The 16151-nt window shown below is 39.8% G+C and overlaps 1 protein-coding gene across 1 annotated transcript in view; it reads left to right on the forward strand.

Annotated features, from left to right (window-relative positions):
- LOC139762511 (uncharacterized) overlaps positions 1 to 16151 on the forward strand; it is an 854543-nt gene that overhangs the window by 495397 nt on the left and 342995 nt on the right. The window contains exons 12-13 of the mRNA XM_071687495.1: positions 2203 to 2362; positions 10966 to 11046. Coding sequence (XP_071543596.1) covers positions 2203 to 2362; positions 10966 to 11046 — 241 coding nt within the window. The remainder of the gene's footprint in view (positions 1 to 2202; positions 2363 to 10965; positions 11047 to 16151) is intronic.

Genomic DNA, 16151 nt, shown 5'->3' on the forward strand with positions numbered 1-16151 from the left:
CTAACCCCTGACTTTACTCCCAAGACATTCCCAAACTACTCTTCCCTTTTACCCTTGAGCTTCATTTCACTCAGAGCCAAAACATCCAGGTTCCTTTCCTCAAACATACTACCTATCTCTCCTTTTTCTCATCTCCAATCTGAGCCTTCGAGGAGGATGAGCACTCCCTGCATGACTCCTTCTTCTGTTTCCCCTTTTAGAAAGTTAAAATACAAGGAGGAGAGGGTTTCTGGCCTCCCGCTCCCGTCCCCTTTAGTCGCCTTCTACGACACGTGAGGAATGCGTGGGAAGTATTCTTTCTCCCCTATCCCCAGGGATAGGGGAGAAAGATAGTGTAAGAAAGTAAGATTTAATGTCTTCCATTAAATTTTATGGGTAATCAACTTCACCTGGATATTTTCTGTTTTTTTCTACATACCCCATTCTCCAAACCCATGAAAGAGAGCATCCATGTTGATAGTCTTGATCTAGGTTCTTTCAGTCATTATTTTTGTTCCTTGCGATTTTTATCCATATTGTAAGCAGGTCTAACAATTATTAGCTCATATCAAAATGATCCAGTATTTCTTTGTGTGCATGACTATTTTCAGATTTTTTCTTTTTTATATGCAACTTCATGAATATAATAATGAATAGAATCAGTTGATATTCTTTAAGTATGTGCACAGTTCTTTAGCAATGCTAACACAGCTGTCAAAGGTTTATCCACACAAAATTGTAAGCATCTGGAATCATATCTTGTTCCAAAATTTTTCATACTGCATTACAATCATATTGCAGCCATCTTTCACTTTCCCGTGTCCTCTTTCCATTACATTTGTTCTGGTTGAATTTCATCAACCATGTTTTAGACCAACTGTGGAGTCCGTTTAGTTTCCTCTTGTAGGTGGATGCAGTTCTTGCTTTTTGCATCCCTCATGATCTTTGTATCATTTGTAGACATATTCAGGAAGAATTCCACACCTACAGGCTACTCACGTAGATCAAGAAGATTAATGGCCCCAGAACCAAACCCAGTGGCACTCTGCTGGTCACCTCAACCCATTTGAAAAAGGTTCCTCTGTCATTTCGGTAATCTTCTGTCTATTGTAGGAGTTTCCCCCTTATTTCTGGGTGATTCAGCTTTTCGAGCAGCCTCCTATGTGGTAGTGTCAAATTTGTCTTGGCAGTCCAGATACTGACAGTCCACCCAGCCTTCCCTTTTATCCAGGACTGAGCTCACTGTCCTGTAAAACTAAAATTTTAGTTACGTATGACCTCCTTTCCCTAAAACCATGCTGTTTCTTACTTGGGAAATTTAGAAAGTCATCCACTTGCTTTCTAATATTCTTTTTAAGGACTTTGCACACCACATTCGATCATGAAATCATTGTGTAGTTCAGTGCCTGTTTCCAGTCTCCTTTTAGTTATATGTACAGGTATGATGTTTTCTCTTTTCCATTTCCTTGGCACCATGTCCCTTCTCCAGTGACATCCTGAACAGCGATTCATGTGGTTAATGTAGCATACGTTTACACATCTTTAGCATATATTATGAAATTTCATCAAGACCTTTTAGTATTAATATCTTTTCTAGATATTAGTTCCATCTTACTGGTGTCTTCCATTGTATAATCACTTTTGAACTTGTTATTCAATTCCTCGTGTATCCTTACAGCAACCTCTACAGTTGTTCCCTCTGAATTCCTTAACCTGATTGGCTGCTCCTAACCTGACAGCTAACCCCTGATAACTTTATGGAAAAGTTTTGTGTTTTCACGTGTCTTGTACACAATGATATTTTCAAAGATCCATTGTTCCTCTTTCCTGTTCCTGCTATACTCCTTCCTTGCTCTCTTATATCTTGTAAATGCTGGCTGGCTCAAGTGCAGTCTGTCCCTTTGTCACTGCACACCTAAATGCTCCTTTGCTTTATAACGTCTTTCATTAAATCCTTCTTTCTTCTTTCTTACTGTGCTGTGATTCTGTAACTGTGATAGCTTAAAAGAATGGAGACATTGATCAGGTTTGGTGATGTAAGTCATCATAGGTCATACTTAAAGGTTCAACTGTAAGGATGTGTTAAGAAGTCTTCATCATTATATTGTTAATGTTAACTGGGACTTTCATGTTTATATATTTGGTGTCATTTGTTTTGTGGAAAGAGCTCATGAAGGTTATAAGTACACTTAGTGAAATGTGATCAAGACTGTACTCTTCCAGGCCCCACAAAAACTCCTATGACTGGCATTGGTACATTTGGAATAGAGGAGACCCTCTCCCATCGTGACATCTACATAAACTGGCAAAAAGTGGATCGACTGTTCTGGAATGGTCCTGATTTTCATTACAATGTCACAGTGTTCAACAATGAAAATAACAGGTTTGTGTTGAATTTTATAAATGGATTTTTCACTGATATCTCCTAAGTGCCTCTCAGTACATTTGTATAATCTTTGTCTGTACATTTTGATTTTCGGTACATGATGTTTTAAGATTGTACCACTTGTGTCACAAATATTGCACACAAAGTGTTATAGTGGAATAAGTTTTCAAGGTCAGGGCTCAAAAGTCAGAATGATGTCTTGTGCACAATAATACTGCTAAATGCAAAAGTACACATGATAAAAAATGTACCTATACAACTCCTTTGTGAAATAAACTAAGAATTTGAATGAATGGGCTCATGAGGCATTCCTTGCATTGATAGCCTAGAATGTCCAAGGATGTGGCTACATTTGCCCAAAACAAGTGATCAGCTTTCTGAAATGAGGTAACAGAGCATGTTACAACTCTAACAAAATCTGAAACTATATTGATTCCGTGAGCCTCATTTACCCATGTCAAACATGTATGTTGATTGAATTTGTGGCATCCAAATATAATGATATAATGAGTACAAACAACATTTCTTGACATCTTGCATAATGAATGAATGTATTATATATGAATTGACTGCGATTATTTTGCAAACATAGTTTAGTAAGTGTAAGACCTTGTATTTGGACACCAATGTAGTGTAATTGATATTGTTTGTAATGTTTCATCTTTAACCTCTGTTGATCATTATCTCTACAAATAATCAGGACCATCACATAAATGTAATATTATCACATTGTGTCAGCTAATGCCCCTTGATTGTACAATATTGACTTGTGAAGTCACTTGTCAGGGTTGATAGGGTGCAGTGGATTAACACGTAATCAAATGCTTTTACTTGATCAGTCTATCTGGCAGATGGCAATATTGATCATGATAGAATACATCTTTAGTTTGTTTTTTAGATGTACACCAGTCTTGTAATCCAGTCACTTATTTCTTCATTTTATTTACTTTTAGATGAGAAAAACAATACTGAGATGTATCTTTTATTATATCAATACCTGGTGTAACCACCCCCTGCAGCTATGACATTTAGATGACAAGGCATGGATGCCACTGGTGTGGATGTAAGGTCACCTCTGGAGGCATCTTGCAGATGCTCCCATGCCTCTATGTACCTGTAATGACAGCTGCACTGCTCTGATGATATTCCTGATTTGATGTGCGTAATGTCATTGCTGCCTTCACATGTTCAATGGTGTTTAGTTTGGGGAATCTGGGTGGATGTAGCACACTGTAATCTCAACATGGGAACAGGAAACTCCTCACTGATGGAAGCAACACCTCCCTTATTTCCACATACTTTTGCCTGGTAAACTGCCCTGGACCAACGTGAGCCAGCAGGCTAAAACCTGCATGCCTCCAGCCCACACTGACTTGACCACTTCATCTGCTTCCCACCATTTGCTCATTGTCTGATCTGCTAAAATAATGTAGCTATAGAACCATCACTGCAGAATGCCATCTCATCACAGAAGATTACATGGTCCCAAAAGTAACTTGGTTTGTCAGTATACCTTAGCGCATTTTTCATTCTTTCTTCCTTGCACGCTCTGGGTTTGTTGCTGGTATGCTACCATGCATTGCATTGAATTGATGCCTGTTGTGAACAGTTTGAGGGGTTCATGCTAGGCCAAGGTCATTACAAATGCTGGCTGCTGGTATCATTGTATCATCAGTAATGGCAGATACAGTGGCTTGGGTGAGAGACATAAAAAAGTGTAAGTCACATGAAGTAATTATGGGGCTTACTTTTTAGCAGCCTCATTATTTTAAGATAAATCCATCACCTGGTTATCTTTACAAGTTGTGCAGTGAGGGCAGCCAGTCCGAGACTTGTCTGAAGTGCTAGTGTTCTCATATCTCTTAATCCATTGACAGATGATAACTCTTGTAACACTAGTCTGCTGAGCAATTTCATAAGTACTAATACCCTCCCTGTTGAGGGCAATAATAGCTCCTCAAGTAGCCTTTGAGGTTTCCATGTTGCATATGATGATCGTGCCAGAATGCAACCTTTCAACTCTGATTGGTTCATCAATGTATAGCCACTTAAAACTAACATAAACCCAATACTAGATTTTCTGAAATTATTAACCCTGAGGTAAAATGTTGTTAGGCTAGGTTCCATTATTCAAAACTGTGGAGCTAATCAAACTTTTTTAAATGAGTGGTAAGTTTCTAATATGAATAATAAAGAAAGAATTTCATATTGAGTCATTATCCCAAAGTGCAGCATCAATACATATACCAATTTGAAACTCAGTTGCAAAATTATATTATACCCTTGATTTTTTTTTTTTTTTTTTGCTTTGTCGCTGTCTCCCGCGTTTGCGAGGTAGCGCAAGGAAACAGACAAAAGAAATGGCCCAACCCACCCCCATACACATGTATATACATACGTCCACACACGCAAATATACATACCTACACAGCTTTCCATGGTTTACCCCAGATGCTTCACATGCCTTGATTCAATCCACTGACAGCACGTCAACCCCAGTATACCACATCGCTCCAATTCACTCTATTCCTTGCCCTCCTTTCACCCTCCTGCATGTTCAGGCCCCGATCACACAAAATCTTTTTCACTCCATCTTTCCACCTCCAATTTGGTCTCCCTCTTCACCTCGTTCCCTCCACCTCCGACACATATATCCTCTTGGTCAATCTTTCCTCACTCATTCTCTCCATGTTACCAAACCATTTCAAAACACCCTCTTCTGCTCTCTCAACCACGCTCTTTTTATTTCCACACATCTCTCTTACCCTTACGTTACTTACTCGATCAAACCACCTCACACCACACATTGTCCTCAAACACCTCATTTCCAGCACATCCATCCTCCTGCGCACAACTCTATCCATAGTCCACGCCTCGCAACCATACAACATTGTTGGAACCACTATTCCTTCAAACATACCCATTTTTGCTTTCCGAGATAATGTTCTCGACTTCCACACATTCTTCAGGGCTCCCAGAATTTTCGCCCCCTCCCCCACCCTATGATCCACTTCCGCTTCCATGGTTCCATCCGCTGCCAGATCCACTCCCAGATATCTAAAACACTTCACTTCCTCCAGTTTTTCTCCATTCAAACTCACCTCCCAATTGACTTGACCCTCAACCCTACTGTACCTAATAACCTTGCTCTTATTCACATTTACTCTTAACTTTCTTCTTTCACACACTTTACCAAACTCAGTCACCAGCTTCTGCAGTTTCTCACATGAATCAGCCACCAGCGCTGTATCATCAGCGAACAACAACTGACTCACTTCCCAAGCTCTCTCATCCCCAACAGACTTCATACTTGCCCCTCTTTCCAAAACTCTTGCATTCACCTCCCAAACAACCCCATCCATAAACAAATTAAACAACCATGGAGACATCACACACCCCTGCCGCAAACCTACATTCACTGAGAACCAATCACTTTCCTCTCTTCCTACACGTACACATGCCTTACATCCTCGATAAAAACTTTTCACTGCTTCTAACAACTTGCCTCCCACACCATATATTCTTAATACCTTCCACAGAGCATCTCTATCAACTCTATCATATGCCTTCTCCAGATCCATAAATGCTACATACAAATCCATTTGCTTTTCTAAGTATTTCTCACATACATTCTTCAAAGCAAACACCTGATCCACACATCCTCTACCACTTCTGAAACCACACTGCTCTTCCCCAATCTGATGCTCTGTACATGCCTTCACCCTCTCAATCAATACCCTCCCATATAATTTACCAGGAATACTCAACAAACTTATACCTCTGTAATTTGAGCACTCACTCTTATCCCCTTTGCCTTTGTACAATGGCACTATGCACGCATTCCGCCAATCCTCAGGCACCTCACCATGAGTCATACATACATTAAATAACCTTACCAACCAGTCAACAATACAGTCACCCCCTTTTTTAATAAATTCCACTGCAATACCATCCAAACCTGCTGCCTTGCCGGCTTTCATCTTCCGCAAAGCTTTTACTACCTCTTCTCTGTTTACCAAATCATTTTCCCTAACCCTCTCACTTTGCACACCACCTCGACCAAAACACCCCATATCTGCCACTCTATCATCAAACACATTCAACAAACCTTCAAAATACTCACTCCATCTCCTTCTCACATCACCACTACTTGTTCTCACCTCCCCATTTGCGCCCTTCACTGAAGTTCCCATTTGCTCTCTTGTCTTACGCACTTTATTTACCTCCTTCCAGAACATCTTTTTATTCTCCCTAAAATTTAATGATACTCTCTCACCCCAACTCTCATTTGCCCTTTTTTTCACCTCTTGCACCTTTCTCTTGACCTCCTGTCTCTTTCTTTTATACATCTCCCACTCAATTGCATTTTTTCCCTGCAAAAATCGTCCAAATGCCTCTCTCTTCTCTTTCACTAATACTCTTACTTCTTCATCCCACCACTCACTACCCTTTCTAATCAACCCACCTCCCACTCTTCTCATGCCACAAGCATCTTTTGCGCAATCCATCACTGATTCCCTAAATACATCCCATTCCTCCCCCACTCCCCTTACTTCCATTGTTCTCACCTTTTTCCATTCTGTACTCAGTCTCTCCTGGTACTTCCTCACACAAGTCTCCTTCCCAAGCTCACTTACTCTCACCACCCTCTTCACCCCAACATTCACTCTTCTTTTCTGAAAACCCATACAAATCTTCACCTTAGCCTCCACAAGATAATGATCAGACACCCCTCCAGTTGCACCTCTCAGCACATTAACATCCAAAAGTCTCTCTTTTGCGCGCCTGTCAATTAACACGTAATCCAATAACGCTCTCTGGCCATCTCTCCTACTTACATAAGTATACTTATGTATATCTCGCTTTTTAAACCAGGTATTCCCAATCATCAGTCCTTTTTCAGCACATAAATCTACAAGCTCTTAGTAGTATGTTTGAGGAAAGGAACCTGGATGTTTTGGCTCTGAGTGAAACGAAGCTCAAGGGTAAAGGGGAAGAGTGGTTTGGGAATGTCTTGGGAGTAAAGTCAGGGGTTAGTGAGAGGACAAGAGCAAGGGAAGGAGTATCAGTACTCCTGAAACAGGAGTTGTGGGAGTATGTGATAGAATGTAAGAAAGTAAATCCTCGATTAATATGGGTAAAACTGAAAGTTGATGGAGAGAGATGGGTGATTATTGGTGCATATGCACCTGGGCATGAGAAGAAAGATCATGAGAGGCAAGTGTTTTGGGAGCGGAGCAGCTGAATGAGTGTGTTAGTGGTTTTGATGCACGAGACCGGGTTATAGTGATGGGTGATTTGAATGCAAAGGTGAGTAATGTGGCAGTTGAGGGAATAATTGGTATACATGGGGTGTTCAGTGTTGTAAATGGATACCCTTGATATATCCAATTATTCTCCCATGTATATATTCTTTTCTTATATGGCAACTCATCCACTCATACTCCTTATTATTCAGTTGCTCACTTTGAAAATCACCTAGCCTCCCCTTGTAAAGGTACTTTTTTTACCAAGTGTACATGATGGAAGTAGTAGTTTGGAACATTAGCTAAACACAGTAGGTGGAAGTTGGTTGGAACATTAAGTAGGAGCCTCTTAAAACATTGTGCTAGAGTTGCCATGTGCCTATTCAGGGTGAGGCACTTAAGGCTAAGAAGTGACGCTGGAGTTTAAGTTATGGAAACTCTCCCTCCCCTTCCTTGAGGGAGATTCAAAAGGGAATGAATGTCAGAGATAAAGATAGATAGATTGTAAATAATATCACATGAAAGGGGATTAAGTATGAACCAAACTTGCACCACAGATAAGGAATACACAATTCTGCAAAAGATTAAGCTTTTGAAGTTGGCATCAAAGGATAAGATCAAGACATGTATATTAAGTGCTTGTATGTACAGTATGTTATGTCTTGTGAGTGGTTACTGAATAACGTATTATATCACTGTTACGACCTATAATTTGTAACTAGAATGGAATTTAGATATCTAACATTGGTAATTGAATCTTTCACACCTTCAGATATTATGTGTTATTGGTAATATCAATACATGTCAGGATTTGAAACTTCCATATTTCGTCTCATTCAAAATATTTACCAAGTTGGATCATAGTGTCTTGAACTGACTGCTTTGAGCTGTGAAAATTTTTTTTTAAAGTGAAAGAGAATTGAGTGATAGAAAAGATGAAGAATCTGTTTGAGTATGAACAATAAATAAAGCATGGTTAACAGTGAGATATGCAGAAAAAGTTCCCAGTACTTGTGTATTGGCCTTGAAGTGGCCTCCAGGGCAATTACTGCACAGTGCTAATATCTGAAGTTATGTAATGTGAATCATGTATTAGTCCTCAGAAAAGAAAAATTCTAACCTTGTTAGTTTATTAAAAAAGAAAATGGTAACCAAACACTTGATAAACAACAACATTGACAAATGTTTGAAAAGTGACCATTGATTTAGAATCTTGTCTGAAATTAATAAGAAAATTTTAGAATTTATTTTTATTTGGAAAAGGTGAAACGTGTTAAAAAGATTTCTTTCTTTCATACATGTTAGCTATTTCCCACTTAAGCGAGGAAGTGTCAAAAAAACAGATGATTGAGCTTTAAAGAAAAACAACTTAATCACAAGAGAAAAGCATTTCCAGCTCCCTGCCAACACCCCTTTTAGTCACCATCTGTGACTCTCAGTAGATATGTGGTTATTATTTTATCTATCCATCTATCTATACCTTTGATGCCTGTTCCCTTCTGGAACTTCCCCAAGGGGGTGGCCATGGCAGTAGAGTCTCCATAACTAGTGAACTCCAGTGCTGCCTCTCAGCCTTTAGTGTCTAACCCTTAAGAAGCCACTGTCAGTGGGCAAGTCTAGTCCACTGTTTGCAGAGGCTCCTACCTAATGTTTTTATTGACCACTTGTACTTAATGCTCTTGCTCAATATTTCTAACTACCATTTCTACCCAATGCACCTACCTAAATGTTCCTTCCTACTGCTTCTACCTATTGCTCCAACCATTTTGCAATAGGGCAGGGGTAGCACATAGCACTTACCATAGGAAAATCTAGAGGTAGGAAGAATGAGCTGTGTGAGTTAAGTGTTGTTAGGTGTTATTTGTGACAAGGAGAGATTGTATGTTTGTGGACAGAATGCCAGTAGTCCACATGTGGGTGAGGCAGAAAGATAAGACAGCTACCTGGGTCAGAGGAGTGCAACTTGACAACACTCGAAGTGCTGGCTCACTATACAGCTGTCACTAACCTTACTGATACCCAGTCATTGGCTGCCTATCAACTACCACCTTGACCCCTTTATGCTTTCTAGCCCATTGACAGCACATCAACCCTTGTAAACCTCACTGGTACAGTTCATTTCATCCCATGCATTCCTCTCACCCCTTTGAATGTTCAGGCCCCAATATCCATAAGTTGCCCTCACATTTCCTTGGTCTCTCCAATACCCTTCTACTTCATGTAAGCCGCTCTTTTTAGTCCAGAAGAGGGTAGATGTATTGGAAATGAAATGTTTAAGGGTAACATGCAGTGTCAGGAGGTTTATAGCATAAGTAAAAACAGGATAAGATAGAGGTATGGGAATAAGAAGATTGTGGTTGAGAGAGAGCTGCTGGTGTGCTGAAATGGTTTGGTCGTAGAGAGAGAGAATGAGTAAGGAGTGGTTAACAATGAGGATTTATGTATAAGAAGTTGATGGGACAAGGAGAGGGGAGACTAACTTGGAGATGGAAGGTGGAGTGAAGTAGATTTTGAGTGCTAGGTGACTGAACATGCAGAGGGTGAAAAAAGACATGAATGGGGTATAGTGAATTGGAGCATTTTGGTATACAAGGGGCAATGTACTGTCAGTGGACTGAATCAAGGCATATGAGGCAAATTGGGGAAACCACAGAAAAGTTTGTGGGGCCTAGTTATGAATAGGAACTGTGTTTTGGTGCCTTACACATGACAGCCAAAGAATGGATGTGAGCAAATGTGGCCTTTCTTTGAATGTTCCTGGTACTACCTCACTGATGTGGGTACTTGCGAACATTTATGAAAAATAAATGAATATAATGGCAGTATGGATGGTACAGTAGAACAGTAGAAATATGGGTGGTACAAAGAGGCTGATACCCATCTATTTTTAATTTATATGTGTTGTATATTATTTTTGTTGGTTGGTTATTTGGGACAATATTTCCATCATTTGCATAATGTTTTGAGATACTACCCTCCCCAAGTCCCTAACCCATTACTTACATAGAACTGGGTCTCAGAGTTTAATGTGATTTGATACTGTGTATTCTGTTTTTTGGTACCTATCTCATGCTATATCACATCCCTACTGTGTAAAAAAGGGTATTAGTATGTGGATAGAGTAGATATGGGAAAGATGGGTAAGCATGGAATAAACTGCATGTTTAATCACTCTGAATCATAGGATGCACTGTATTGAACAAAGTAAATAGGGCTAGATTTAAACTTCCAATTGGACACATAACAGACAATCTGATAAAAGGATGCTTGTATACATTTCATTAATTTCGGATGTATTTATAATATCCCAGTATTCATCATTGTATATTAATATTTTATATATGATGTTTTTCAGTCCCATTAAAATTCCTGAAGGAGTGGACATCAGAGAGACTTATGCCAAGTTTCCTTATATGCAGAAGGATATAGCTTACAGGTAAATATTTCACTGGTTTGAAAAGTAAATAAGATAATTGATTGACCAGATAACTGATGAATTTTTTGTAGTTAATCAACTTCAGCATAGTTTTAGAGCTGTTGGATGTATTTATGTTTAAGAGTCATAAGGATACTCTATGATCTTCCCAAATAGAGGAGGCTTTTACAGCCACTCTATTAAGTTTATTTCATTACTCCTTCATGAAAAAACTCAAAATTTACAGCCATTATGAAAGTTTGATAAAAGATTATTCATAGTATATTTCAGTTGATGGTATGAGAATTTAAGCTGTAGATTAGATGAACTGATGCTATAGATGAATCAAAAAGGTTAGGTTTATTTCAGATAGGGATGCCATAGGAAATGTATTTTGTGGTCGTGTGAATGATGATGTTGGTCTCACGTAAATCAAGTTCATGTTCATGTAGAAAAAGAAGGTAGCTTTCTTGTGAGTGTGGAAGTTCATTTTTCACTGTAGCACACTAGATATGGGTTGAGGGGTGTGTGTGTGTGAGTAGTGAGAAAGACTGTATATACCTGATCCACTTCATGGAAATGGAAGTAGGTGTGATGATATGAAAGTGGCTGATAGATAGATGTGAAAGCAAAACCAGGGAACAAGGATGCAGAAATGAAATATGATGGTGAAGTATGAAGGCAGATGTTGGTTAGAGTGAAGAGGAGTTGCAGAGGTTTGTGTGTTCTGTGATGTTTGTAAGCCTAGGTGATTAAGGGTAAAAAGTAGAAATAAAGTAATGGTTTGGTAAACAGAGAAGAGGTAGATAAAGCTTTGCGGAAGATGAAAGCTGGCAAGGCAGCAGGTTTGGATGGTATTGCAGTGGAATTTATTAAAAAAGGGGATGACTGTGTTGTTGACTGGTTAGTAAGGATATTTAATGTATGTATGACCCATGGTGAGGTGCTTGAGGATGGGCGGAATGCATGCATAGTGCCATTGTACAAAGGCAAAGGGGATAAAAGTGAGTGCTTAAATTACAGAGGTATAAGTTTGTTGAGTATTCTGGGAAATTATATGGGAGGGTATTGATTGAGAGGGTGAAAGCATGTACAGAGCATCAGGTTAGGGAGGAGCAGTGTGGTTTCAGATGTGGTAAAGGATGTGTGGATCAGGTGTTTGCTTTGAAAAATGTATGTGAGACATACTTAGAAAAGCAAATGGATTTGTATGTAGCATTTATGGATCTGGAGACGACATATGATAAGAGTTGATAGAGATGCTCTGAGGAAGGTATTAAGAATATATGGTGTGGGAGGAAAGTTTCTAGAAGCAGTGAAAAGTTTTTATTGAGGATGTAAGGCATGTGCATGAGTAGGAAGAGAGGAAAGTGATTGGTTCTCAGTGAATGTTGGTTTGCGGCAGGGGTGCGTGATGTCTCCATGGTTGTTTGATTTGTTTATGGATAGGGTTGTTAGGGAGATGACTGCAAGAGCTTTGGAGAGAGGGGCAAGTATGCAGTCTGTTGTGGATGAGAGGGCTTGGGAAGTGTCAGTTGTTGTTTGCTGATGATACAGCACTAGTGGCTGATTTGGGTGAAAAACTGCAGGAGCTGGTTGGTGACAGAGTTTGGTAAAGTGTGTGAAAGAAGAAAGCTGAGAGTAAATGTGAATAAGGGCAAGGTTAGTTGGTACCATAGGGTTTAGGCACAAGTCAATTGGGAAGTAAGTTTGAATGGAGGAAGTGAAGTGTTTTAGATATCTGGGAGTGGATTTGGCAGCAGATGGAACCATGAAGTGGAAGTGAGTCACAGGGTAGGGGAGGGGGCGAAAGTTCTGTGAGCGTTGAAAAATGTGTGGAAGGTGAGAAGATTATCTCGGAAAATAAATATGGGTATGTTTGAAGGAATAGTGATTCCAACCATGTTATATGGTTGCGAGGCATGGGCTATAGATAGAGTTGTGCGGAGGAGGGTGGATGTGTTGGAAATGAGATGTTTGAGGACAATATGTGGTGTGAGGTGGTTTGATTGAGTAAGTAATGAAAGAGCAAGAGAGATGTGTGGTAATAAAAAGAGTGTGGTTGAGAGAGCAGAAGGGTGTTTTGAAATGGTTTGGTCACATTGAGAGAATGAGTGAGGAAAGATTGACAAAGAGGATATATGTGTCTGAGGTGGAGGGAACGAGGAGAAGTGGGAGACCAAATTGGAGGTGGAAAGATGGAGCGAAAAAGATTTTGAGCAATCAGGGCCTAAACAAGCAGGAGGGTGAAAAGCGTACAAGGAATAGAGTGTATTGGAATGATGTGGTATACCTGGGTCGACGTGCTGTCAATGGATTGAACCAGGGCTTGTGAAGTGTCTGGGGTAAACCATTGAAAGTTCTGTGGGGCCTGGATGTGGTTTCGGTGCATTATTACATGACAGCTAGAGACTGAGTGTGAACGATTGTGGCCTTTGTTGTCTTTTCCTAGCGCTACCTCGCGCACATAACGGTGGAAGGGGTTGTTATTTCATGTGTGGCGGGGTGGCGATGGGAATGAATGAAGGCAGACAGTATGAATTATGTACATGTGTATATATGTATATGTCTGTGTGTGTATGTATATGTATACGTTGAGATGTATAGGTATGTATATGTGCGTGTGTGGATATGTAAGTATATGCATGCATGTCTGGGTGGGTTGGGCCATTCTTTCGTCTGTTTCCTTGTGCTACCTCGCTAATGCAGGAGACAGTGAAAGTATAGTGAATAGATATATAAATTAAGTAATGGTGCTTGAAAGGAAACAGTGAAAGTAAAAATTTTGCAAAACCCTACAGACTGAAAAGTAACTGTGCTAAGCTGTTTTATAGATATGGGGGAAGAAAGATTAGAAGATGCTTTGAGTGTTCTGGGGCTGAACATGGAAGATGTATTAAAGTGTAAAGCAAATTAAGGTGATATGGTATGCTAGGATGATGTGCTGTCATTAAGCTGAGTTGGGGCATATGAAGCAGTCAGGGGAAACCACAGGAATGTCTGAGGGGCCTGGTTATGGAAAAGGGTCTCTGGTTTTGTTGCATTATGCATTACAGCTAAGAGAGTGAATGTGAGGAAATGAAGCTCTTTCTTTGTCTTTTCTTGGTGCTAGCTTCCTAATTTGGGAAACTGAACAAGTATGAAAAAGAAAGGTATAGAGATAATGTGAATATTACAATAAAAAATGGGACATTTTATATTGGAAACAATTGTGATTACACTGTGAAATATATACATACCATGCTTTAAAGGAGGGTACATCGTTCATCTGATAGTGTTGTTTCATCGCTTTCTTAAGACAGGAGCAGGGGGAAGGAATTTGGTATGGATTATTTTTCTAAGGCTGTGGTGTATAAAAGTGTGTGTTTGTATCTATGTTGAGAAGAAATGAGAACCTGGATGTGCTGGCTCTGAATGAAACAAAGCTGTAATGTAAAGAGGTAGAGGGATTTAGGAATGTTCAATGGGTAATTCCTGGGGTTAGTGAAAGGAGTGGTGTCACATCTGATAAGGAAGAATCTGGACTCTTGTTATGTTGGGCATGGAAGTTAATTCAAGGTTGATATGATTATGAATAAATTTAAAGTAAGAAAAATTGAAGATTGTTAGTGTTTATGCATCTGTTAGTGAAAGGAATATATTTTGCGAGTTGAGTCAGTGCTTTGGCAGTTTTATTGCAAGGGAATGAATTTCATTGTTGGCAGATCTGAACTCAAGGGTAGATGATGTAGCAATTGAAGTTATATATGAAGATTGCGAGATAAAGTCCCTAGTATAAATGAAGAATGGGGAAAGTTTGTTGAATTGAGTGGTGCAAAATGAATGGTGATTAATGGTTTATTTTAAGAAATAGTATTTATTTATTTGTTTATTATACATAATCGCCGTCTCCTGCTTCGGCTAGGTAGTGCAAGGAAACAGACGAGGAATGGCCCAACCCACCCACGTTCACATGTATAAACATAAATGCATATACATGCATGTATACTTGCATATGCATTTCAACATATACATTCACTGACATATATATATATATATATATATATATCTGGGAGTGGATCTGGCAGCGGATGGAAACATGGAAGCGGAAGTGGATCATAGGGTGGGGGAGGGGGCGAAAATTCTGGGAGCCTTGAAGAATGTGTGGAAGTCGAGAACATTATCTCGGAAAGCAAAAATGGGTATGTTTGAAGGAATAGTGGTTCCAACAATGTTGTATAGTTGCGAGGCGTGGACTATGGATAGAGTTGTGCGCAGGAGGATGGATGTGCTGGAAATGAGATGTTTGAGGACAATGTGTGGTGTGAGGTGGTTTGATCGAGTAAGTAACATAAGGGTAAGAGAGATGTGTGGAAATAAAAAGAGCGTGGTTGAGAGAGCAGAAGAGGGTGTTTTGAAATGGTTTGGTCACATGGAGAGAATGAGTGAGGAAAGATTGACCAAGAGGATATATGTGTCGGAGGTGGAGGGAACGAGGAGAAGAGGGAGACCAAATTGGAGGTGGAAAGATGGAGTGAAAAAGATTTTGTGTGATCGGGGCCTGAACATGCAGGAGGGTGAAAGGAGGGCAAGGAATAGAGTGAATTGGATTGATGTGGTATACTGGGGTTGACGTGCTGTCAGTGGATTGAATCAAGGCATGTGAAGCGTCTGGGGTAAACCATGGAAAGCTGTGTAGGTATGTATATTTGCGTGTGTGGACGTATGTATATACATGTGTATGGGGGTGGGTTGGGCCATTTCTTTCGTCTGTTTCCTTGCGCTACCTCGCAAACGCGGGAGACAGCGACAAAGCAAAAAAAAAAAATATATATATATATATATATATATATATATATATATATATATATATATATATATATATATATATATATATATATACACATACGTACATTTTCATACTTGCTGCCTCCATCCATTCCCATTACCACCCCACTACACATGAAATAGCATCATCCCACCCCCAACTCACCACCACCACCACCACCACCGCTGCCACTACCACAACCCCCACCACCAGCGAGGTAGTGCCAGGGAAAGATAAAAAAAAAAAAGGCCACATTCATTCAGACTCACTCTCTATCTGTCATGTGTAATGCACTGAAACCACATCTCCCTTTCGAAAT

The sequence above is a fragment of the Panulirus ornatus genome, chromosome 3, assembly GCF_036320965.1.
Source record: "Panulirus ornatus isolate Po-2019 chromosome 3, ASM3632096v1, whole genome shotgun sequence".
Classification (NCBI taxonomy): Eukaryota; Metazoa; Arthropoda; class Malacostraca; order Decapoda; family Palinuridae; genus Panulirus; species Panulirus ornatus.